The 26847-nt window shown below is 42.9% G+C and overlaps 1 protein-coding gene across 6 annotated transcripts in view; it reads right to left on the bottom strand.

Annotated features, from left to right (window-relative positions):
• The window catches only part of LOC134337121 (rap1 GTPase-activating protein 2-like), a 502203-nt gene that overhangs the window by 268399 nt on the left and 206957 nt on the right, over positions 1-26847 (bottom strand). The window contains exon 1 of one of the 6 annotated variants that reach the window (XM_063031984.1): positions 8888-9339. The exons of the other annotated variants lie outside the window; for them this stretch is intronic. Coding sequence (XP_062888054.1) covers positions 8888-8931 — 44 coding nt within the window. The 5' untranslated portion in view covers positions 8932-9339. Of the gene's footprint in view, positions 1-8887; positions 9340-26847 lie in introns of those variants that run through there. 6 annotated transcript variants of the gene reach the window in all.

The following is a 26847-nucleotide window of genomic DNA, read 5'->3' as shown; positions in this document are numbered from 1 at the left end:
GTTTACACTTAAATGACTTTGGCCATCAGACTTCTATTTTAACTGTTTGACAAAGGACTGTGGATTGAGTCCACCACAATGGGCTTCCTAAAAGGTGTGAATACCAGATACTTCTGGTAGTTTGACCTGATACTGTAGTTTCAAAGGCAGTATCACCTATACATTATAAATAGTAATTGTATTAATTGTCTTCTATGTTAGCACTGGAAATGCCAAATAAATGTATCGTAGACTTAACTTACATTCCTAAAGGCTGTAGATACCAACCCAGACATGTTGGTGTCAGGAGGAAAGGATGGTGTGAGATTTTGTGCGCAGCTTCAATAGGAAGCATTGTCTATAACTTTTTAAGTAGCGATTACCTTTGTGTTTAGCATATAAATATCGAGCCCACATTTAGCTAGCAGACCTTTCTGCGGAAAGTGTCTCCATCCGTTAAGGTGCCTATTGTACCTTGTTGTGTTGAATAAAGAAGCTGCTTTGTATCTACCAGTGACTCTGTCTCTCCGGTAATTTCATCCACGCTACAACACCTTGCACCATCAATCTTCAGGCCATGACACTCAGGGACTTGTGCTAACATAAGGGCAGTACAGTAGCTTAGCGTTTAGCACCACACTTTACAGTACAGATGAACAGGGTTCAGGTCCCACCTCTTCCTGTAAGGAGCTATACATTCTACCCATGACCCCATCAGTTTCCTCCAGGTGTTCCGGTTTTCTCCCACAGTCCAAAGACGTACCAGTCAGCAAGATAGTTGGTCATTGTAAATTGCCCAGTGATTCGGATAAGATTAAATTGGTGGATTGCTGGGTGGCGTGGCTTAAAGGGCTGGAAGGGTCTTTTCCATGCTGTATCTCAATAAATAGATTTTTGTTGTGGCTGTATGTCCTATTGTTACTATATATGCTGTGTGTAACTGTATGCCCTGTGCTTTGCACCCTGGCCCCGGCAAAACGCTGTTTTGTTTAGCAGTATACATGTGCATGATTGAATGACAATTGAACAAACTCAGGGCACCTCAGATAGTGCAGTGCAGAGGCCAAGGAAAGGTCTGTAAAAAAGGAGTGGTCTGTTCCCCATCAATGTAACTAACCATGTCCCAGGGAGGAGTGCTTTGACCTACACTGATATGTTATTTCCCCCCTGAACCCACCATCCTCAGGATGAGAGTGCAGGTAGCTATGAAGCGTGGGACTTCATCGATAAAGATTTGAGTTAGAGGCCAATCAAACTCAATTCCTGTCCACACTTTAGAGAATCAATTTGAACAGTAGTTCCTTTTAAAAGCTTGAAATAGAGGTTCCTTAAGCAACCCCTTTTTGTGTGAGAGAAAGGAAATGAAACTGTGCTTTTCTGCTGCCTCATGGGCGTAACCTTTGTTTCAGTGGTTTGATCTCAGCTTGTTTACTGTGTCATGTTTGGAAGCAACCACACACTACGTTCTTGACACTGGGCACTGTTGTAGACATGATACATGGTTATAAAGAATACATCTCATTCTTCTAAATTCCAGTGAGTACAAGCCCAGAGCCATCAATTACTCCTCATATGATAACCCTTTCATTCCAAGAATCATTCTCATGAATCTCCTCTGAACCCTCACCAACGTCAGCACATCCTTTCTTAAATAAGGGGCCCAAAGCTGCTCACAATACTCTGAGTGGGGCCTCACCAGTGCCTTATAAAGCTTCAGAATTATATTCTTGCATTTGTATTCTAGTCCTCTTGAAATGACTGCTAACATTGCATTTGCCTTCCTTACCACTGACTCAACCCGCAAATTAACCTTTAGGGGATCCTGCATGAGGTCTCCCTAAGTCCCTTTGCATGCATTGAGTTGCTGCAACATGATTGGCTGATTAGAGATTTCCCTTAAAGGGCAGATGTATAGGTCAACGGAGGAACCTCAGAATGCTCTCAAAATCCCCTAGGTTATCTTTATTTGTCACATGTACACTGAAACATACAGTGAAATGCATCACTTGCATCAATGACCAACACAGTCTAATGATGTGTTGGGGACAGCCCACAAAGTGTCTCCATGCTTCCAGTGCCAACGTAGCACACCCGCAATTTACTAATCCTAACCTGTATGTCTTTGGAATGTGGGAGGAAACCAGAGCACCTGGAGGAAACCCACACGGTTACGGGGAGAACGTACAAGCTTCTTACAGGCAGCGGCAGAATTGAACCCTGGTCACTGGCGCTGTAAAGCGTTATGCTAGCCGCAATGCTACTACGCTGCCTTTGAGAAAGTGTAACATCCCCACCTACTCACTGGGATTGCCTGGCCCAAGACAACTCTAAACTGGAGGAGCTTTCAGAGCAGTGCTGAGAATCTCCAGTTCATACATCAGAAGCACCCAGAATCCCAGTACAAATGGTGGACGGAGGGAAAAATCTCACTCACTACACACACCCCCACCTCCTGTCCAATCAGATACAACAGCGGCCTCAGACCCAAACGAGCATGAGATCAGGAAGTATTCCCTCTACAGTGGGAATTAAGTTTCCCTCTATTACACAGAATGAACAGCATAGGCGGGAGCAGGAGCACTTAACTTAGTGGTACTAACTGAACTTCGTCATTGCGATGCCTGTAGTGAAATAACATTAGCCCTTCCTGGTGTCCATGTGAACAGCTCTTTAATTATTCATACACTCAGGTCCTTCTGCTGCTGACAGAAATTGCTCTCACTTCCATAATGATCTCACAGTGACAGGATCCCCGAGAGACGTTCACAGCAGATCAAGCATTTCTGGGAACTGAGTTGCTACGGTGAAGAGGGAAACTTGTGTAGAGTGTTTTGTGAACAGCAGCTGAGAAATGAACAGTGAAACTGCCTTTTCTGCAACTGATCTATTGACATGCTGACAGCACTGGTAAAGCGGGCACCCTAAGCAGCAGTCCTCCCAGGTTAAGCAACGCTTCCTCACGAGTCTGAAAGGTTAATCAACTGTATCCCATGCTGCTCCCTCTGCTTTGGTGAGACCCAACGAGGATTTGGGGGGGGGGCCAACTTGTCAAGCACTTTAGCTCTGTTTGCTACAATAGGTGAGATTTCCTGGTGGCCACCCATTTTAATTCTACTTCCCATTACCATTCTGACATGTTGGTCCACGCCCTCCACTACTGCCACGATGAGGTCACTCAGGTTAGAGGAGAAACACCTAATATTAGACCATAAGACCAAAAGACAATTCTGTCTGGGTAGCCTCCAACCTGATGGCATTCTCTAACTCCTGGTAATATTTTCCTCTTCCTCTTCTCTCTTTGTCCATTCTCAATTCTGACTCCACTTACCCCTTCTCCTCAACTGCCCATCAGCTCCCACGGGTGCCCCTCTTTCTTCCATGGTCCACTCTCCTTTCTTATCAGATTCCTTCTCCTTTGGTCCTTTACCCTTTCCACCCGTCTTCTCCTAGCTTCTCACCACCCCTCCCCCACCTACCTACCTCCTCCCCCCCCCACACCTGGTTTCACCTATCACTTTCTGGCTTGTACTCCCTCTCCCCTCCTTATTTTGGCTTCTTTCCTCTTCCTTTCTAGTTGTGGTGATGGGTGTCAGCCTGAAACATCTCCATAGATGCTTCCTGATCTGCTGAGTTCCTCCATCATTTTGGGTATGTTACTCTGGATTTCCAGCATCTGCAGAATCTCTTGTGTTTATGTAACGCTGACATTTATTGTCACATTGTCCATCTCTGGTTGTGTATCAGAGTAAAGATCACATTCAGTGCAGAGTCACATCAACTTCAGATCTGTAACCATGGTGAAGGAGAAAGGTGAACCAAGTGGGCTTTCACAACAAAACAGCTATTCCACCATTAAGACCATAAGACATAGGAGCAGAATTAGGCCATTTGGCCCATTGAGTCTGCTCTGCCATTTCATCATGGCTGATCCATTTTTTCTCTCAGCCCCAATCTCCTGCCTTCTCCTCGTATCCCTTCAAGCCCTGACAAATCAAGAATCTATCAACCTCTGCCTTAAATATACATAAAGACTTGGCCTCCACAGTTTGCCTCTGGCAATGAATACCACAGATTCACCACTCTCTGGCTAAAGAAGTTCCTCCTCATCTCCAGTTTAAAAGGATACCCCTCTATTCTAAGGCTGTGTCCTCTGGTTTTAAGCTCTTCCACTATAGAAAACATCCTCTCCACACCTACTCTATCAAGGCATTTCACTATTCAACAGGTTTTAATGAATTCCAGTGAATACAGGCCCACAGCCATCAAACACTCTTCATATGACAAGCCATTCAAACCTGGAATTATTTTCATGAACCTCCCTTGAACACTCTCCAGTTTCAGCACATCCTTTCTAAAATAAGGGGCCCAAAACTGCTCACAATACTCCAAGTGAGGCCTCACCAGTGCTCTCTAAAATCTTAGCCTTTTATTCCATTATCTACCTTGCTACCTGAGCTTCCCCCACTTCAGAGCATAATTCTGCAGATCAATTGTCCTGGCCTCCAGATAACAATCAAGCAATCTAACCACAATGTTCCTTCCCATTCAGCCACATTAGATTCAAGATTGTTTCTTGTCATTCTTCAGTACGGGAGTGTAAAGGAGAACAAAGTAATTGTTACTCCGAATCTAATGCAGCATTAAAAACACAATAAGCGAAAAGGACACAGTAAAAAACACAATAAATATACAAGTAAAAGCAATTCTATAAAACACAAGGTACATGTAATTGTTTGAGTGTGACTGTATATACATATTAACTTACATAGACCACAACGATGGAGTGACAAGGTGACTCTTGGCAAGAAGAACTCTTCTAGGGTAGCAGCAGGGCATGTGAAAAGACAATAGGACAGTGACTGTGTCAAGTTATGCCAATTACCATGCCCCACTGAAAGCAATACCCTTAGACATCAAGAAAATCACCCTTGCTCTTCACAAAATAGCAAATGGAACCTCTTACTCCGAAGGCAGCCTGGCCTTTGGTTCAAATTCTCATCTTGAACTAAACAAAAGGACCGAATTCTGCCCTTTACGTGGATGGAATTAAGTCAGTAGATACTACCACACCTTTTAAGCCTCATTACAGCCTCCACACCCAGTGCAGGTGCAGATTGGGATGGATCACGCTGTCTATTTCCAGGAAATGCCACAAGGGTTTTGCTTCAGAGGTGAGTGGTCAGTGCTCTGTTGGTGAACATCAGCTTTTCTATAAGCCTATTGTGTCATCGCATCCAGACTGCCCAGGTTATGGGAGTGAGACTAGTTGGAACCCCCTTACCAATAGTTCTCCACCTTCAGCAGAGAGTAAAATCAGGCAGACTGTAAAAACAAAATTCAGTTTCAGGTATCTGATGATTTGGTCATCATAAGACAGTAGCAGAATTAGGCTATTCAGCCCATCATGTTTGCTCCACCATCCGATAATGGCTGACTTATTATCCCTCAACTTTATTTCTTGCCTTCTTCTCTTAGCCATTGACGCCCTGACCAACCAAGAACCTATCAACCTCTGCTTTAAATATACCCAACAACAGGCCTGCCACAGACATCCGTGGCAATGGATTCCACAGATTCACCACCCTCTGGCAGAAGAAATACCTCCTCATCCCTGCAGCTTCTGCCCCATGCCAGGTGAGGTGTTTGTGGATAATTTATATGTTACCGTAAAATTCTTCAAAGTGACTGGATGTAAAGTGGCTGTTAATCTGGCCCTGGTCATGTCTCTGTGTCAGAAGGTCGAGCTCCTGAGCTCGTAGTTGATGTTGCAGTACAGAGGGAGTGTTGCATTGCTGTTCATGTGATTTAGTACAGGCCCAGTTGATACTCTCAGCTGAAAGCAGATGATCTCACTTTACAAAGAGCACAGAAGTGCTCTCCACGAGCCTCAATAAAACAGATGATAAAGTCACTGCCATTTTGAAGTCTGTGGCAGCACAAAATGCATCAGAATAACGTGACAGCCACTACATAACTTCAGAAAGCTTCTTCATCCATTGACAGTTTTCTGTAACCCCCTTACAGTGCAAAAGTTTGCAAAAATGAATGAACATAGGGAAAAGAAAAACTGGAAGAGACATTTGGCCCATTCAGGCTGTCTTGTTACAACTGCCCAAGCAACCTTTTGACAGCGGGATATGACATTAAGCCATTTAAAGGAAAATACATCAGAATAAGGCAAAACAGGCTATTTGGCCCAACTAGTCCATACAGCCCTACACAGCATTTGAATCTCCTTCTGCCTCTCCCCTCAGACACATTCCAGCCATTACTCTCACACTGACAAGCTTGTTAATTTAACAAATAGAAATATAGAACAGTACAGCGCAGGATACCCAACTATACACATCCCTTCTGCTTACACAATGTCCATTTCCTGCCCATTCATGTGCCCACGACTTCAATGCTCCTATTATATTTGCCCCCATCACTACCCCTGGAAGATCATTCCCGGCACCCACCACTCTGTGTAAAAAAACTTGCCCCACACATCTCCTTTGAACTTACCCCCCCCCCACCTTAAATGCATGCCCCCTAGTACTAGACACTTCAACCCTGAGGGAAAAGATACCAGCCGTCTACCATTTTTAGAAGGCGGGAGAAGAAGATGGCAGGTGCGCAGGCCTCCGGTGAAAAATGATATCGTATCTGTTAAATAGGGGCCATGGACAATTCTGATTTGATGGAGAATGGACGTGAAAGCACAGAGGAACATCTGGAGAAATTTCTGAAACACTCGTCCGCTGCTGTCATTACTGTGTGGTCGGGAATCTTTCGGAGGGTAGGCCTCAAAATCCCCGGCCTTGCCTGCTTTTGGTGACCGAATCGTTCGGACAGAGATGGCGCTCAGTACTCGGTGTCGGAAAGCTGATCGGAGCTCGAAGATTTCGGATGACTCAGAGTCGGATTGTGGTTGGCATGGCAGGGAGAGTTTTTGTTCCTTCCTTCTCCCACCTGCGTGAGATGTGGGACATTTGAGAAAATTTGAACTTTACTGTGCTCACGGACTTTCTTCATCAAGTTATGGTATTGTTACACTGTTTGTAACTATATGTATAATTATGTGGTTTTGTCAGTTTTTTCAGTCTTGGTCTGTCCTGTGTTTTGTGATATCACAGCAGGGGAAATAACGTATCATTTCTTAATGCATGCATTACTAAATGACAATAAAAGGGGACTGTGTGTCTTCATAATCTAAACACAAGTGATTCTGCAGATGTTAGAAATCCAGAGCAACACACACAAAATGGTGGAGGAGCTCATGAGTCCCGATGAAGGGTCTCAGCCTGAGGTGTTCCTCTCCATGGATGCTGCCTGGCCTGCTGAGTTCCTCCAGCTTTACTCTGTCTATGCCCCGCATAATCTTATAAACTGTTAGATCTCCCCTCAGCCTCCAGAGAGAACAACCCAAGTATGTCCAACCTCTCCTTCTAGCACCTTCCCTCTAACTCAGGCAGCATTTTGGTAAGCCTCTTCTACACCCTCTCTAAAGCCTTGGCATCCTTCCTATACTGGGGTGACCAGAACTGAATGTAATACCCCAGCTGTGGCCAAATGTTCCCCGGCTGTAAGAACGTGCCTGGCCATTGCAGTGATGCTAATTGTGAGGTAAGTACTGAGGAGATTTCAGGGGAGAATTCTGTTGCTCCTCTTTGAAATGCTGCCAGAGGATCCTTTACACCCGGCTCGAGATGACAGATGGAGCACTGCCTTCCCGAGTCAGACAAACAACAGCCCATTTGACATAGGTTACAGCTCTGGAGCAGATCTTGTACTCAAATCCCCGGAGCACTCCCAAATGATCCGTGCCCAACACCTCACTTTGCATATGAATATGACGCCACTGTCCACTCATTCGTCATCCATGTCACACCAGATTAAAGTCTGTTAAGATTCTGGATAGGGTACCGGGGTGAAAAGAATACACTGATACCATCACATGAAATAAGATGGATTTCTTTCCTCTAAACAAAGAAAGCTGAAGAGGGATGTAAAATAATGAAAGATTCTGATAGTGTCGATGATTGGAGATTATTTCAGTGTGGAGAGATGAACATAGCTGGGGGCCATTAATTTAAGATCATCACCAAATCCAACAGGGGAACTCACTATAACAGAGACATAGACCATTCAGCCTCTATGTCTATGTTTGTCTCCAGCAGTACAATCCCATTCCTCCTCTTATCTCACTTTATCCCTGCAACTCAGTCTCTCTCATTTGCCCATCAATTCCCCTGATTTGTTTTACATTTGCCCACATGAAGGGTAATTTACAGCTGCCAGTTAACTGAGTAACACATCTTTGGGATGTGGGGAAGAAACAGGGACACCTAGTGGACACTCTGTGTGCACGCAGACTCCACGTAGGCAGCACCTGAGATCCAGATTGAACCCAGGCACCCCTGAGCAGTAAAGGCAGCAGACTAATTAATGCATTACAGTGCCGGCCGTCCTGGGCTCAAAGACTAGTGGAACCAGCCACGACAGGGAGTAGTTGAGCTGAGTGCTGTGGATGCATTTAAGGCAGGGGTTCCCAACCTTTTTTTAAACCATGTCCCCCTACCATTATCTGAAGGGTCCATTGACCCCAGGTTGGGACCCCCTGGTTTAAGGGGAGGCTGGAGCAGCGACGAGGGTTGCATTAATCAGATGATGAGAATGGGATCTCACAATATAAATGCCACAGTGGACTATTTGGGGCTGAGTGGACTATTTCTGTGAAGTGCATCCTTAGTGATTTAATTTGAAGCTATCACAATCAATCTAATGCAGCCAAACACATCCTCTGTGGATCATTAGTGAATACACGTCTTTAATTTTCCAGGCACTGTTTCCGAGCTCCTTTCACTCATCTCCTAGGTGTCTAAAGAAGAAGCAATTTTGCTATAAAGGAATAAAGTACACTCACCAGAACTTCTTTGGTTTCCGGAGTCTTGCACCCGGGTAGGACATTTTCCCGTTTCCTCTGCAAGATCACATTCACTTTAAAACCCTACTCCTCCTCCCGATATCAATCAGAAGGCACTCTGTGTCAGGATCCAATGCCTGCAGTTTCTTTGCTGGTCTTTTCCCCCCCGTTTCTGTCTGCTTACAAAGACATGTTAGAGAGGGTTTCGTAAAGCGACGACCCGCGCGGCTTTTCTCCGTTATAAAACAGCTGCAAGAACTCCTTCCATTCTGCAACACTGCGATAGTTTCCTTTACATTTCAATCCCTCTACAATCGGTTAGCTGGGTTGCCATAGTAACTAATGAAAAAATGAATTCTGGAAATGCTTGTGTTGCCGCATTGTTGAATTTATTAATACGAGGGAAAATAGAGGCCACTGGGAGGGATAATAACAGCGAGCGGAACGACTTCGTGATCAGCTAAACACTTGAATACCTCCCCTCTCCCTTTTATATTAGGGGTGTTTAGATGAACACTCAGGGGCCATGGCTTTGCCATTGTCTCACTTGTCCACAGTGAAAAGCTGGTCTCTCACGTGGAATAGGTCCAATTACGTGAGGCACTGTCAATAACCATCTCAGCTCCCCAGCCCAGCACTCACAAGGCTGAATGTCAATGAATGTGTTGGTGTCAGTCCCCAAGCAAAAAAACACCAGCAGAGGGGGCTGTTGTAGCCACTAGGAAAATAAATAAAAATGTACTCTGTATGGTCTATGAAACAGTTAAAATTACGCAATTCTCAGCCAGGTGGGAGGCAAATGAACCTTACAGGGTCAAGCAGCAATTATGGACATCTTATTTCCTAACCATGGGCTCAACAATTCAGAAAGTTTCCAATAGTGGGAGAGTCCAGGACCAGAGGGCACAGCCTCAGAATACAAGAGCACCCCTTTAGAAAAGAGATGAGGCAGGATTTCTTTAACCAGAGGGTGGTGAATCTATGGATTTCATTGCCACAGACAGCTGTGCATTGGGTACATTGAAAGCGGAGGTTGATAGGTTCTTGGTTAGTCAGGGTGTCAAAGGTTATGGAGAGAAGGCTGGAGAATGGGGTTGAGAGGGACAATAAATCAGCCATGAGGTTGACAATGAGGTTAAAAAAATATCAGCCATGATTGAATGGCGGAGTAAACTCAATGGCCAATTTTCCTCCTATGTCTTATGGCCTTATAAGCAGCATGGTTCAAGATTATTAATGCGTATTTAGCAACTACGAATATAAAAAAGCACCAGATGATTAGAATGAGCAGGAGAGTGGGTAAATCAAGAAAGAAGGCCACATGCATTCTGTGCCAGGTTTCTTTGACGGTGGAGACTTCAGCAACTTCAGGTGGCTGCTGCCTGGATTAGACAGCATGCCTTAAGAGGATCTGCTGAAATCCTCTTAACCTATCTAGGGCTTTTCTCTTTGGAGCAGAGGAGGATAAAGGTGTACAAGATGGTGATCGAGTGGATAGTCAGAGACTTTTTCCCAGGGTAGAAATAGTTAATATGAGGAGTTATAATTTTAAAGTGATTGGAGGGAAGTACAGGGGCATGCCAGGGGTTAAGTTCTTTACAAAGAACACCCTGGCAGGTTGGTGTTAGAGGCAGATACATTAGGGACATTTAAGAAACTTTTAGATAGGCACATAGGTGATAGAAAAATAGAGGGTTAAGTAGAAAGGAAAGGTTAGATTGATCTTAAACTAGATTAAAAGGTCGGCACACTAAAGGGCCTGTACTGTGCTGTAATGTTCTATGTTCTCTCAAAGGAACTGGATCATTTTGTAAAAGGGAATAACATGTACAGTTATAGGGAAAGGATTGGAGAGTGGTGCTAACAGGTCTTTCTGAGAGTTGGTACAGCTAGATTAGATTGAGGCTTTCTCCACATTTGGCATTGGTTTATTATTGTCACATATACTAAGATACGGTGAAAAGTTATCTCGCGTACTGTTCATACAGATCAAAACATTACACAGTGCATTGAGCTAGAACAAGGTAAAATAATAACAATGCAGAATAGAGTGTAAAAACTACCAAAAAAGTGCAAGATCATAATGAGGTAGATTGTGAGGCCAAGAGTCCAGCTTATCATACAAGCAGTCCGTTCATGGGTCTGATAACAGTGGGATAAAAGCTGTCCTTAAGCCTAGTCATGCGTGCTTTCAGGCTTTTGTATTTTCTGCCTGAAGGGAGAGGGAGAAGGTCTGAGGCGAGTGGTATCTTTGATTATGCTGGCTGCTTTACTGAGGCTGACAGAAGCATAGACAGAGTCCATAGGGGGAGGCTGGTTCCTATGATGTGCTGGGCTGTGTCCACAGCTGCCATACACAACCACTATGTACACAGGCAGAATGCATCGATAAAAATTGTCAGAGTTGATGGGGACTTGCTAAATTTCTTTAGCCTCCTGAGGAAGCAGAGGCTAAGATGAGCTCTCTTGACCATGACATCAATGTGATTGGACCAGGACAGGCGATTGGGGCGATTGGTAGTGAGCGGTGGATATTCCATGAGGCAGTGTGACAGGAATTAAGTTATTTGTGATTAAACGAGAGAGGGCACAGAAAAGATCCACAAGGATCTTGCCTGGATTGGAGGGATTGAGTTATCAAGAGAGATTGGATAGGCTAGAGCTGCTTCCTCAGGAGCAAAGGAGGATGAGCAGTGATATGATAGAGTATAAAATTACCTGAGGCTTACTTTGGTTAGAGAGCCAGTCTGTTTCCCACTGTGGAGGTGTGTAAAACTAACAGATTTAAGGGGAGAGGGAGGAAGTTTGAAGATGATCTCAAGGATAAATGTTTGCACACAGAGTAGCTGGTATCTGGAGCGTGCTGCCCAGGAGGCCGGAGGCAGGGACCGTAACAACATTTAAAAGGCATCTGGACAACTTGTGAAATGAATGTAGGCAAGTGAGATTAGTATAGATAGACATAGTGGTCAGCATGGATGCGGTAGACAGAAAGGTCTGTTTCTGCACTGTACAACTCTAAGACTCTAAATCTGCCAACTGTAGCTTTGCTCATGTGGTAAGTTTTCTTGTTATTTGCCCCCCCCCCCGATCTCCAAGGTACAATATGGCATTGGACTTCAGTGAGCTGTCTGCTGTAAGGTCACATGAGAAGCGTTGCTAAGTGTGAAAGACATTGCTTCTCCTCTCCTTGTTCTCCCTTCCCTCCTCCACTCGGATCACCCCACTCACATCTGTTGGATTTCTGCAAAAGCCAGGGAGATAGTTTGTCTTCCCACCTTTGGCCTAAGAGGACACACCATGACTGAGCACACGAAGGAGCTCAATTGTAAACAAGGGGACTTACAGTCATTAAATCATGTAACATATATGATTTGATGACCATAATCCCTTGTTTACAATTGAGCTCCTTCAAATGCTCAGTCATGGTGTGTCCATTCACGTGAGGATTGTTGAAGTACAGGCATTTTCATCACAGGCAAAACACTCCCCACCATCAAGCTGATCTTCAAGAGACACGATCTCAAGTTGGTGCCATCCATCATTAAGTACCCTCACCATCTGGGACATGCCCTCTTCTTGTTACTACCATCAGGGAGGAGGTATAGGAGCCTGACGACCCACACTTAATGATTCAGAAACAGCCTCTTTCCCTTCGCTATCAGAATTCTGAGCAGTTCACGACCACCACTTCATTATTCCTTTGAAATTTATAATAATTTTATGACCTTGCACAGTACTGCAGTACCAAAACAACTAATTTCACATTATGTAAGTTTGTGATAATAAACCAGACTCTGATTTGAAGTCTTCCTGATCTCATGGCCAATACTTACAGCCTGGTACAGCATTGAAACATAAGAGGCTACTGAGAGTAGTGGGCACAGCCTGGTCCATCATGGGCACAGCCCTCCTTACCACTAACAACACCCACTTCCTCAACAAGGTGGCATCTGTCATCAAGCATCCCCACTATGAGGTCATGCCCTCTTCTCACTGCTACCGTCAGGCAGGAGGTACAGAAGCTCGAAGTCCTGCACCATCAAGTTCAAACAACAGCTGCTTTCCTACAACTATCTGATTCTGAAACCCTAATTCCACCTCAGTCACAGAACAGCACAGACCACCTCCTGCACTCCTATGAACTTGTCTCTGACTGACACCTTATGTACAGTCCAGCATCACTTCATGGACATACAATCAATGTATATACGTCATCTTACATATTTATATTTATTGTGTTTTTTATTAATATTATCTGTGTTCTTTATCTTGTTCTGCTTTTCTTTGAGCTCCATCAGTTCTGGATTAACAATTATATCGTTCTCCTTTACATTTGTATACTGGAAATGACATTATACAACCTTGAATCTTGATCTTGAAACAAAAGCAGTGCCCCAATCAAACATGCAGAATTTTAAAGGATAAATCTTGCGATCAAACACCTTTATTTCTATAAGACCACGATGTTTAGGAGTAAGATTAGGCCATTTGGCTTACCTGTTTCACCATCCTCTTTGTCCCACTTTCTCCCCCTAACTTTAATTCGCCTCCCCCACCTTTTCCCCATCAAGAACCTATCAATCTCCGCCCAGTGACTCAGCCTCCACACCCCTCCATGGCAACAGTTTCCACAGATTCACCACCTGCTGACTGAAGACAACTTCTTACTGCTAGGGATCATTATTTGGAGGGTGAACTGTAATAGTAAGTATAATTATGAATTAGCTAAACTGACAGGCAGTCTTTAGGAAATAAAACCTATACACAGTTTAACTTCCAACTGATACTTTGTGGTTTTCTATCCCCATCGAAACTACAAAGGAAAGACAATGGATGAATGTTCCTGCTATTAGTGGTTGTCCATCGAGTCCGGTGAATCAGGAAACCTGCATGGGAAAGTTTATTAAGTGGGAAAACCATTGCACTGGGGCAGTTCCACTGTCCACACCACAGAAATCTGGTGCAGTAGTATGAACAAGTGTTACAATCCTTGGATGACCATTGCGTCTTCTATGCCTCGTCATGTCCTTCGCTCTCTATGGGGCATTGCAGTACTGCCTTACTAGCCATTGGATCTCACTACAGATCTCATATGCCTAGTCCACTGGAGCTGGCTTCACATGCTAGCACAACCACATCCCTACCTTACTGAGGTACGAGGCCACTGGCTACTCTCACCTGGTGTACTGAGATGTGGCCACTGTCGCATGCAAACAGCTACTTGGAGCCACAGGTGAGAGCTGAGTGTCTGATGGGGACCAAAGGTGAGTGAGCTGCCCCAGAATGGACATGTCAAGCCCCTTCACCAGAGGTAGTACCCCTCCCTGGACACAGCCCATACCCTCTTGCTCCTAGCACATTGTTGAAGATGTACCTGTGTCACTTGATGCACAGTTATGGATGGGTCTGACTTTCCATTTAACAGTCTGGTTAGTTGTATATTCATGGAGCTATCCTTCAACTCTATAACAAATGGGGCATATTTCAGGTGTCTTTTGGAACAGACACTATTATTGAATATTCCAAGGGCTTCTGCTAATTGGGATGTACAGCCATTGTGAATATGTAATTGTGTGAATTTACCTGACTATATTCCAAATGTTAAATTAATTTGTTATAATCACAAAAGTTATAACAATGTAATTAATAACAATTAAGATTATAACAACTGAAACTGTAATTAATCATTTATTGTTACCTTTGTGTTGAAAGAGTATAAAACATCACGTCAGGAGAGTGAGATTCTCTTGGATTCTCTAGACCCCTCTCATGAAGGTTTGCTGTGTGAATAAAGATTTTTATATTTCCTCACAGACTCACCACCTTCTGGTTGAAGACTACCTTTATTTCCCTTCCAGTGAACCTCGTGACTTCAAAGGAAAAGGGAAATGTATAAGCATTTCAAACCCTGGCTCTGGCCACACTTGCATTCTAGATCCTGGACTTAAACTCTGGACTAATGAGTGAGCCAAATGGCAAACCATTTGGGCTTCCAAGTAATCGGATGCCAGATTATTGGAGATTTACAGTGCTTTAAAATTTTGATGACAACACAAAATGGGGAGGAGATGTAAGTTGTGAGGAGGGCACACAATCACTTGGATGAGTTGAGTGAGTGGTCAGACACAGTATGGTGCGCATAAATGTGAAGTTATGCACTTGAGGAATCAAGGAATTATTGAGATGAGGCAGCAAATTGGTGTTAGATGGATAATCATGACATCATTGAGTGGCCAAGCAGGCTTGAGGAGCCAAATGAGCTACTTGCTGGGGGAGGATTACTGGTGAAATCTGATATAGTTATAACAGAAGGAAAACTGACTCTTTTGGTGGGTGAAGCTAGTTTGCAGGAAACAGTTAACATTTCCAAAAAAAGCTGTGAAAATACAAAATCTGCTATCACAAAGGTAGGTAGCGAATTGTCATTAATGTGATATTAATTAGGACTCATTAGTGATGGCAAAATTCAGCAGATAAATAATTGCTGTAAGGAACACCTTCAGGACATCTGAGCCATTGTTCAAGTGCCGTTACTTGTCTGCATAAATTACATGTTAACTTTGCAATATTCTGAGAGGAACAGAACCCTCAATGATTTCTAGAGAGAGTAAAATGTTCAGAACGGGGAGGGCGACGGAAAGGGAAAAGTTATGGAGAAAGAAATAAAGACAACACATAGGTAGAGAATGGGAAACACAAATGGGGCATAACTGAACATGAAATCAGAAAAATAAGGCAGGTTTACATTTCTAGTAGCTGCACCTAAGCTGGAAGTGCTTTACGTACGGTCTTCTCTGAGGATCACCACCTTGTCACGGTGGAGAGACCCTGTGAGCTTCTGAGATCCTGTGAGTGATGCTGTCCGGAGTTTAGCTATCTGGGGCTTAGCTCCCAGTAAGGTCATCCATGGTGGTAAGATCAAGGGAGAGGCTCCCGAAAAAGAGTGATCCAACCAAGACTTCAGTGGTGGAGCTGGCAGAGGATGGTGGCAGTGAAGATGGAAGAATGCTGCAGCAGTGAAGGCCCCCAGTCGCCTTGCATTCCATGCCACTGGACCATGACCCTAATCTGTCAAGGATTGTGTTGGTGGCTGCCCAACCATCAGCCTCCCCATGTTCAACAAAGTCATGCACACGTATTCCCCATTAAGGAATCCACCCCAACATCCCAGATTAAGTCCCATGGTGATCGGCCAATGCCAAAGGGTGCAGGATTGTGAGGTCTGGAAGCCCCATGTTAGAATAAGTGGATTTTGGATCGGCCTCTACAACCACTTGATGACCCTCTAATAGGCAACTCCTTAGGAGAACATCAGTGATCGTACTACTACCACTACAGACAGTGATATGTTTTGGAGGCACAGGAGATTGCAGATGCTAGAATTTGGAGCAAATAACAAGTTTCAAGAGGAATTTAGTGGGTAGGGTTTCTGTAGAGGGAAATGAACAGTCCACATTTATGGTCAAGATCCTTCATCCGGATGGTGCACTGAGAAAGAGGGGAGAGAGGAGGTAGAGAGAGGATGCAAGGAAGCTAGAGAGAGTGGTACAGAGAACAAAAGAGTTAAACACTAAAAGGAAAGAAGTAATTCTGATGGCTACATAGAATTGATAATTACATCAAAGAGATATTGCTTATGACTCATTGTAAAGGATATTTACTTTTCTGATTGCATATCCTATTGGTGGGTGAATGATCTGCAACTCTCTCTCTCTCTACTTCCACCATGAACACTTACAATCAATTTCCCTTGAAGATTTATGGCTCAAAGGATAATAGTGTTTGCTTTCAATTAGACTGGTTTCACCGTGATTAGAACAATACAGACGGTAATCTTCTTTCCAGTTATCTCAAGCCCGATTGTCCTATATCTGCAGCCAAAATACAGAGTCATAAAAATTTGAATTAATCAGTTTAATGAGTTAATACGATCCCACAAATCTACAAAGGCTTGGATAAAGATTCAGGATCTTTCATCAGTGTTAATTTGCCTCTACTTATTTAAAGAGGTTTTTCATATCGAATAGGCTGGAGGTAATAGAACAGATTGGCCACAGATATTAATAACATTCAAATATACCTCTCCTGCCTGATAAGGATTATTTAAGCAAAATGAAAGTCTTTGGTTGTCATGGATATATGCGTGCAAGAACATCAGGTGCTGCAGCAATCACCTCCAAACACATACTTTTATTTACAGGGAACTATATGCAGAAAGATATATACAGGATAACCAGTGGCTGATACTTGAATGCATGTGCAAGCAATCAAGGAAGATCTTCCCTAAAGAATATGCGAAATAAGACCATAAGACATCAGAACAGAATTAGGCCATTCAGCTCTTTGAGTCTGCTCCACCATTCCATTATGGCTGACTTATTATTCCTTTCAACTGCCATTCTCCTGCCTTCTCACCTTTGATGCCCTTACTAATCAAGAACCTATCAATCCCTGCTTTAAATATACCCAGTTACTTAGCCTCCACATCCATCTATGGCCATGAATTTAACAGTTTCACCTGCTTCTCGTTAAAGAAATTCCTCCTCGTTTCAGTTCTAAAGAGTCATCCTTCTATTCTGAGGCTGTGCTCTCAGGGCCTAGACTTCCCTACTATAGGAAACATCCTCTACATGAACACTCTATCTAGGGTGGAATTCTAGGGAAAGAATGACAACTGAGAACAATATAGGTTCACTGGTCCCGAGCGGGCAAAATATGGACTAAAAAGGATCCCTTTTAGTTAGCCTCACACAGCAAGGTGAGATTAAATCTCACTTGTAGCAGACTGGATCATCTCCAGGTGGTTAAGACAGTAGAGATTCTGAAGGTGCTGGAAAATCATGAGCAACACGCACAAAATGCTGGAGGAGCTCAACAGGTCAGGCAGCATCTATGTAGGGGAATAAACAGTCCACATTTCGGACGAGGTGTTTCAGTTCTGAAGAAGGGTCTCAGCCCAAAGTGTTGACTGGTAGTTTCCCTCCACAGCTGCCATCTGACGTGCTGAGTCCTTCCGGCATTTTGTGTGTGCTGCCTGAACAGTTACCGTAAGTACAGCTGAAAATAAGAGTTGAAATTGAACAGACATTGTCAGAAATACTCAGCGGGTTAGGCAGTGTCCGTGGAGAGAGCCCTTCAGATTCTTGAAATTCCTCCGATTCAGAAAAATGCTGTTCAGATTGATCAGAAGCACTGACTCAGTTTCTCCCTCTAATGATGCTACCTGACCTACTGAGCATTTTCAGCATTTTGTATTTTTTTTCTATTTCTAATTCCAGCAAGTGTGGTATTTAGCTTTTAGACCTGAGAGCTATTTGCATTGATCAGCAAACAGTCATAATGCAGTGTAGTTCTATAGGAGGGATCAGTGAATTCACTTTAAGTGGTACCATTTCCTAAATATATAATTCAATGTTTTACAAGTGGCTTGAATTAAGCAATTAGTAAGAAAGCCAAATGTTTGTACCTTTCTGTGATTGTGTTTAGAGTAACACAAACAAAATGCTGGAGGCACTCAGCAGGTTAGGCAGTATCTACAGAAAGGAATTAACAGTCGATGCTTAGGCCGGAGACTCTTCATCAGGACTGTGCTTGTGATTGTGTTTATTGTACTCAAGAGTAGCTGCCAATAACCACTGAGAAGAGAAAGCCCCACTGCCCAGCCTCAATGAAAAGAGTTAGGATGAGCTAAAATCTCCGAGCCTAAGTTTCTCATTGGCACCTTGTTGTGGTTTAATGGGGCTTCTCCAGCTGCCCTGGAAATGAGCTGCTCCGGGAACTGGCTGGGTGTCTACACAATTCCTCTGCCAGGAGCTTTGAATTTATTCCCGGTTTGCTGGTGATATCTAACCCATAGCCGCAGCTAATGAGACAAAGCCGGTTAAGAAATTATGCTGCAGACTCTTAACACATTTCAGCTGCTTTCTAGGTAATTTCGCAGCTCATCTGAGACAGGCCAGATGAGGACGTGCAGAGATTCCTTACAGGGAATGGTGGGATTGAACTCTGACACTTAGTGCTAACCACTATGCTACTGTGGCGCCCTTCCGAGGCTTAGGTCAGGTGGTGACCCAAAACAGCTCCTTAAAATGGTGATAGGCTGATAAAGTAGAAATACCATAGATACAAGATTTGGTCGCACATCCAGAAATAATGCAGGTAACACACACAAAATGCTAGAGAAACTCAGCAGGTCAGGGAGCATCTGTGGTGTCTTGACGAAAGGGCACAGCCTGAAACGTTGACCCTTTATTCCTTTCCATAGGTGCTGCCTGACTTCTTGAGTTCCTCCAGCATTTTGGATGTCCAGCATCTGCATGATCTGAAGTACAAATGTTTCCTATCTACTAGTTAATGTCTTTCAGAGAACAGCTTCTTCCCTTCTGCTACCAAGCTTCTGAATGGTCCAAGAGTACCACCTCACTATTTTGCTCTTTCTATTGATTCTTTAAATATACATTTTATGGTAACTTATAGTTAATTTTAATGTATTGCACTGTACTGCTGATGCAAAATAATAAACTTCACGACTTATATCAGTAATAACAAGCCTGATTTTCATTCTTCCATCCTCACCTGCTCTGCCTTATATGCGAGTGCAGGTCAACAGCTCTAAACACTTCTCCAAACTGGCCCAGCAAGGAAATCAATTCAATGAGGAGAACGCATTGGATGCCAGGTCTTGCCGGCAGGTCCATGTGCCTGTACAATTAGGCAGAAGAATCATATGGAGTGGTTGAAGGGAACAGAATGACTGCCTTGAAGGAGGAACTAAATGGACAGGAAGGAATAGACCATTGCAGTGATGGTGTAGGTGAGAGCTGACAGAGACACACAGCAACTCTCATCGAGGGATCCGCAGTGGAAAGGGCAAGCAGCTTCGAATTCTTGGCTGACCACATCTCTGATGACCACCCCTCGGCCCAACATACTGACGCAGTTACGAAGATGCCACTCCAGCAGCTATACTTCATTAGGAACTTGAGGGGGTTTGGTATGCCTACGAAGACACGAGCAAATTTCTACAGAGGTACCACGGAGAGGATTCTGACTGGTTGCATCACCGTCTGGTATGATGGCACCGATGCAGAGGATTATAAAAAGCTGCAGAGGGTTGTAAACTCATCATGGGCACAAGCCTCCCCACCATTGAGAGCATTTCCAAAGGGCAGTGCCTCAAGAAAATGGCATCCATCATTACGGACATCCACCATACAGGCCATTCCCCCTTCTCATTGCTACTATCAGGGGAAATCTAGGAGCCCAAAGCTATATGCTCAGTCCTCTCAAGCACCTCTTACTTCATTTATGGAAGAGACTATGGTTCCCATATTGATCTCACCCACTTTAGGACCCACAGTGGAAGCTAGCCATGAATCCCTAAGAATACAGACTGTCCTACAAGTAGATTTAACAACAGAAGAGGATTAAGAATCTCTGAACAGAATAAAAATACCTTATATCATGAGATAAAAACATAACAATATGTTTTCATATCACACTTCTTTAATAACACATACCATAGTATCTCAGGGGAGTATCATCAGATAAGGAGACAATAAAAGCAAACAGTGAATTTTGGTTTCTAGGACTAGTCGGCCTATGTTGAGGGAGAGGGGCAAGGAATTTACGGGATCCGAAGAGAAATTTTGGGATCTTGTCTGAGTAGGGAGTGGAGTGAGATACTCTCTCCGCAATTAATAGAGTAATTGAGTATGGAAACTGGCCTCTCAGCCCAACTGGTACATGCTGACCACAGCATCCTTCCCTCTAGTCCCAGTAGTCCCCGTTTAGCCCTTAACCCTTCAATGTCTGTTCAGAAAGTCTTAAAAACTGCAGCATCCCTACTGATTTTTAACAATCTCTGGCCTTTTATCACTGAAAGTAGAGAAGGCACATTCAGAGCAGTATTGAGAACCACACTCACAGGCATCGGGAGCCCAATGTAAATGTGAGGAGGAATGCACCAATTCACAAGTCACCCACCCTTATGGCATCTCCTCCCCATCTGCCCCAGTCCCACACTGGCTTCATCTATCATTTCAGCATGCCGGAAACCAGAGCCAGAGTTGAAGCAAATTGTTCTCAGATTTAAGATTCATGTGTCACGTTTATATTGAAACGTACAGAGCAATGCATCATTTGTATCAACTGCCTATAAAGAATACAATGCTGGGATGTGTACTGGAAGAATAGAAAAGAGGAAGTGTGTATTTATATAGAATTCTACAACATCCTCACTTAGTTACTCTGAATTCCAGTGCTAGTTTACATAAACGAATAGCCAGATAATCTGTGTAATCCATAGCAGACAAAAATGCTTTTACATAGTGCTGAGCACACATTTTGAGCACCATAGATCTCTCAAAAATACCAAGCCTGCATTTCAGAGTACAGAAGTATTAAGTCCCAAATCTCTAAGGTTGTGAGTTAACAGGAAGGATAAGCAAAAATGCATACAATATAAAAAGCTGCTTAAAATAATAAATGCAATTTAATATCATTTTTTCACTTCATGATATGGCTAAGAAACATTTATTTCCTGAAGCATAAATGGGAACAAGTGACAACAGAATAGATACCAGCAAAATAAGTCACTCAATTAAGAACAAATTATTCCAAGAAAGTCGACAGATTGAAAAGAATGGGCTGATTCAAAGTACAGTTAGTTGCTGGGAGTTAACCTTGGGTTGGCATCTCTAATGATAAATCTATTCAGCAGGTGCCAGATGACACAGCAGTCTGCATAATGTTTAGGGAAACTAGTTTGATTCACTGCCAATCTAGGCTCACCAATAAATAAACAGGAACTAAGATTTTTTGATGATTGCAGTGGAGTTATAGGATTTTACACCTCCCCAACATCACAATGCTTGCGTTCCTGTCCTACTGACTGTCATGACCATGCCAAGATACCATGTCCACTTAATAGATCGAGAATAAAATATTACTTAGTGAACAGTTTTCTGCAAGTGATCACTTTCTATTTTTACAAGTAGTTCAGACCTCTCCTCAGTTTGATGAAGGGACAATCCTTCAGAAAATGCAAAATTTCTGTATCTTGTCATAGCTACAGGAAATGATGGATTAAACACCTCATTGGGTAAGACTGCCTCCCAGTAACTGTTGCTGCTTTCTCTTTGATTGAGCAGGAATGGCAGCTGAAACATTAAAAAATTCAAAGTTCAAAGTAAATTATTATCAAAACAGTCATATGTTACCATACACTACCTTGTGATTTATTGTCTTGCAGACATTTACAGGAAGAAATGCAATAGAATTTTACAAAAAACTAATAATAAACCAACACTGAAAAACAAGAAATGTGCAAGAGATGACAAACTGTGCAGATATTAAAAAATACTGAGAATATGTATTGTACAGATTCTCTGAAAGTGAGTGCATAGATCGTAGAATCAATTCAGAGTGGTGATGAATGAAGTCAACCAAGTCTGTTCAGGAACCTGATGTTGTAGGGTAATAACTATTCCTCAAAGATGAAAATTCAAAGTAAATTTATTATCAAAGTACATATATATCACCACATACAACCCTGAGATTCAATTTCTGTGGGCATATTTAATAAATCTATAATGGAATAATAACCATAATAGAATCAATGAAAGACCACATCAATTTGGGTGTTCAACCAGCTGTGCAAATACAAAAATAAAGAAATAATAATAATAATAAATAAACAAACAATAAATATTGAGAACATGAAATGAAGAGTTCTTGAAAGTGAGTCCATAGGTTGTGGGAACATTTTAATGATAGGGCAAGTGAAGTTGAGTTAAAGAGTCTGATGGCTGAGGGGTAATTACTGTTTCTAAACCTGGTTGTGTAGAACCCAAGACACTTCATGGGGTCAACTATAAAGAATTTCATTTTCACTTCAATTAACTCCCAGTCCTTGTCCAAGTGCTGTCTGGACCCACATGCTTGATAGAAAGTAAGCAGCAAATCGATTGGACTGGCTGTCAGTGTAGAGAGGGCTCATAAATGCTCTTGGTACAGGTCACTAACGTGGATGGATATTAGAGTCAGAGCATCACAAAACACCATGTCACAGTAACCAAGCCCTTCAGCCCATCTATTCCATCACAAACTGTTACTCTGCCTACTCCCATTGACCCACACCTGCACTATACCCCTCCTATCCATGTACATAATCAAATTTCTCTTAGATGTTGAAATTGAACCCAAATCCACCACATCTGCTGGCAGCTCCTTCCACACTCTCACCACCCCCTGAGTGAATTAGTCCCCCTTCAAGTGCCTATCTAAGAGTTTCTTAAATAGCCCTAATGTATCTGCCTCTACCACCATCCACTAGCAGGGTGTACCATGCACCCACCAGTCACTGTGTTTCAAGAGGACTGCCCTAATTCCATGAAAATATGCACAGAATCCTGGCACCAGCCAACATGAGTATTGAGCAAACCCTGGCTTTTAGATCATCTCTAGAAATCTGGCAGCTGTTGGCCTAACCAAACAGCTGTTTATGTGAAGCTGCTGTCTAACAATGATTCACAATCCTTTTCATCCTTGTAGTTGTTCTTGCAGTTCATTTTAAAAATTCCACCACAGTACCACATTTTCCTTTGAATTAATACCATCTGTTGTGCAAGATAATGAAAAGTAGAACAATTAATTCAAAGTAGAATTGACGTACTTGGTATCATCTGCACTGGTCATCCACTTTATTCACAAGGTGTGGGCCACATGCTGCTATTAAGCAGGTAGCAAAGGAAGGTTAATATTTATCAAAATCAAACATAATATTACACCTGTTGTGGCGAGCGGCCATTTATTCAGTTTGATACTAAATCCCTGCAGTGACTTGTGTTAGGCAATTACAATTAATTGGTTGTTTAACAGGGGGTTGCACACCTAATGTAAGAGAACGCAATTACTTCTTGGTTGCTATGGTGAATGTGGGGCTTCAATAAACATTTAAGGGTTTTCAAGATTTATGCTTTTCCAAGTTGGCCTGAGGGAGTTGGAAGCAGAAAGAGCAAATGGTTATGCTGCAAAGCTAGAAGACTGTTCTACCCCAGAGAACGTTTAGAGGGCAGGACTTCCTATCTCAAGTAGTAACGGAAATCAAAATCGATTAGTTTTATGGGAAGTTAGATAACGACCAGCAGGAGACAGGTTTAGAAAGATATACATATGGGACGTGACATAGGGATAGACTTGTGCAAAGGATAAATGGGCTGAATGGCTCATTTATTGTATGTTGATGTCACTGCCAAGGCCAACCCTTATTGGTTATCCCTAATTGCCCTTGAAGAGCTTGCTACACTTTGGAGGGCAATTGAGCTGTGGAGCCAGCAGAGTATCATTAAGGCAGCATCCATCATTAAGGACCCCCATCACCCAGGACATGTCCTCTTCTCATTACTACCACTGGAGAGAAGGTACAGAAACTTAAAGGTACACACTCAACACTTTAGGAACAGCTTCTTCCCCTCCACCATCAGATTTCTTAATGGACAACGAACTCACCCATGAAACATACATCAAAGTTGCTGGTGAACGCAGCAGGCCAAGCAGCATCTATAGGAAGAGGCGCAGTCGACGTTTCAGGCCGAGACCCGAACACTGTTTCTCTTTTTGCACTACTTATTTCATTTTTTAATATATTTCTTTTTATAATTTATAGCAGATTCTTTCAGGTTTCTTGCTTTGTGGCTGCCTGTAAGCAGCCAAATCTCAAGGCTGTATAAGGTATACATTCTTTAACATTAAATGGACTTTGAATATTTTATGTATTGCATTGTACACAAAAGAACAAATTGCACAACATATATCAGTGATAATAAACCTGATTCTGATTAATTTTGCAGGAGAAATAATGAAAAAGTTAGCTTTGTCACATATACAGCAAAACATACAGTGAAATGTGTTATTTTGTGTCAACGACCAACACGCTCAGGATGTCCTGGGAAAGTGAATAGAAAACCAAATCAAACTTCCACGTTTCCTTAATTGTCCGGTTGATTAGCTACAGTAAAAAACAACCCTCCGCCTGGTGAGGGCTGCCGGGAAGAGAGTCAGCAAGATGTTAAAGATTAAAAGATCTGAAGATTAAATATTAACTTTATTTTTCACATGTACTCTACACCAAAATATAAAAACATATGTCGTTTGTGTCAATGACCAACAGTGCAAGGATGTGTTGGGGGCAGCCCACAAGTGTCACCATGCTTCCAGCACCAGCCTAGCATGTCCAGCGCTCACTAGCCCGAATCGTATGTCTTTGGAATGTGTGGGGAAACCGGAGCACCAAGAGGAAAGCCACACGGTCACAGGGGGAATGTCCTTACTCCTCATAGACAGCAGTGGGAGTTGAACCCTGATCATTGATTGCTGGCTGGAGCTGCAAAGCAATGTGCTAACTGTTACGCTACATGCTATTCAACCTTATTGAGAGATTTCAGTGAGGGCCTTTTTCCCCAGCAAGTAGACTACCTGCTGTTATGCATTCATTGTCCGAATAGATTTTATTATTTGCTTGCTGAGTAAATATACTGTTATCCGTGGAAATATACTTTGTTCTATGTAAACAGACTCTGCAGATTGTGTAAATGGGCTCTGCCGTTTGCCAGAGAGAACTGGGAGAGGGCAGGGAAGCGCTAGATACTGTCCTGAACCACTGAAGCAGGCTGCGATGCTGCAGTTGAAAAGCATAATAACTCTAACCAAGGTAACTGCTAATCCGTTAGCCCAACATTAATAACACATTAAACAACACAATCTGTTCCAAGGTGCAGCCTGTGATAGGAAAAGCTTAACAGGAATTAGCCAGCATTGATTGAAGAGGGTACACCAAACATCTCAGTAGCTTTTAAGATTTAGAGGCGTGGATAGTTATTACAATTTTTGCAAAAGCTTTTAACAAATGTTTCTCTGGAAAATCCATTCATTAAGACTAATCAGAAAAGAAAGTTGAAATAGGCACTTTTATGTTATTGCTGTTGCTGGGCTATCGTTGCATTGACACTCGGTAACACGGTCAAATACTGTGTAAACTAGACTCATGCTACACACTTTGAATGTAACTGCATACTCTAATGTCTGCTCGTCGGTTCCATGTCACACTTCAATATATTCTATAGCATTTTGCAAGTGAGGCAAGTACAGATTTTCACATTGCAAAATGGCTGGACAGCACCAACATTGCATTTTATTGATTTTTTAAATAGAGACACAGCGAGGAACAGGCCTTTCCAGCCCGACAAGCTGCACCACCCAGCAACCCACCTTTAAACCCGGTCTAATCACAGGGTCAACTTACAACGACGAATTAATCCACTAACCGGTACGTCTTTAGACTGTGGGAGGAAGTGTGAGCACCTAGAGGAAATACACGCAGTTCACGGTAATGTCTAAGCTCCTGACAGATGGTGCCAGAATTGAACTCCTAATTCCGGAACGGCCCAAGCTATAATAGCATTACGCTAACCACTAGGCTATTGTACTGAGCACTTTTCCTGGGTTCCTTTGGGTGGAGATTGCAAACCCACCCCTACTGCATGAACCGCACATAAAGTTAGATCTCAGAAGTGAAAGGCCAGTGTGTTCACCCACTGTACCACCCTGCTGATATAAATAGGATTCTCACTTCCACAGAGGTTTTCCTATGAATGTTATAGATATTAATAGACTTCGCTTTCAGTTTAGTTCAGTACTAATCACGCTCAGACTGATTTCAAATGCAAGAAACTTTTCAGGAAGAGAACAACTTGACTCTCTGTTGTCCAAAAATCCAGACTGAAACATGCTGCACAGAATGAGACCATTTGGCCCATCGGACATTTGCTAAACTTCAAACAGAACAATTGGTCTCCGAATTGCTCTTTTTCTCCATGCACCTGCAATTTTTACCCCCTGAAATTCACTCCTTCAGGGGCAAGCCTCAAGTCACAGTGATCTGTTTAAGAATAACAGTT

The sequence above is a fragment of the Mobula hypostoma genome, chromosome 23, assembly GCF_963921235.1.
Source record: "Mobula hypostoma chromosome 23, sMobHyp1.1, whole genome shotgun sequence".
In the NCBI taxonomy this organism is placed as follows: Eukaryota; Metazoa; Chordata; class Chondrichthyes; order Myliobatiformes; family Myliobatidae; genus Mobula; species Mobula hypostoma.
The sequence above is the reverse complement of the archived record's forward strand: the minus strand, read 5'-3'. Positions and strand labels throughout refer to the sequence as shown.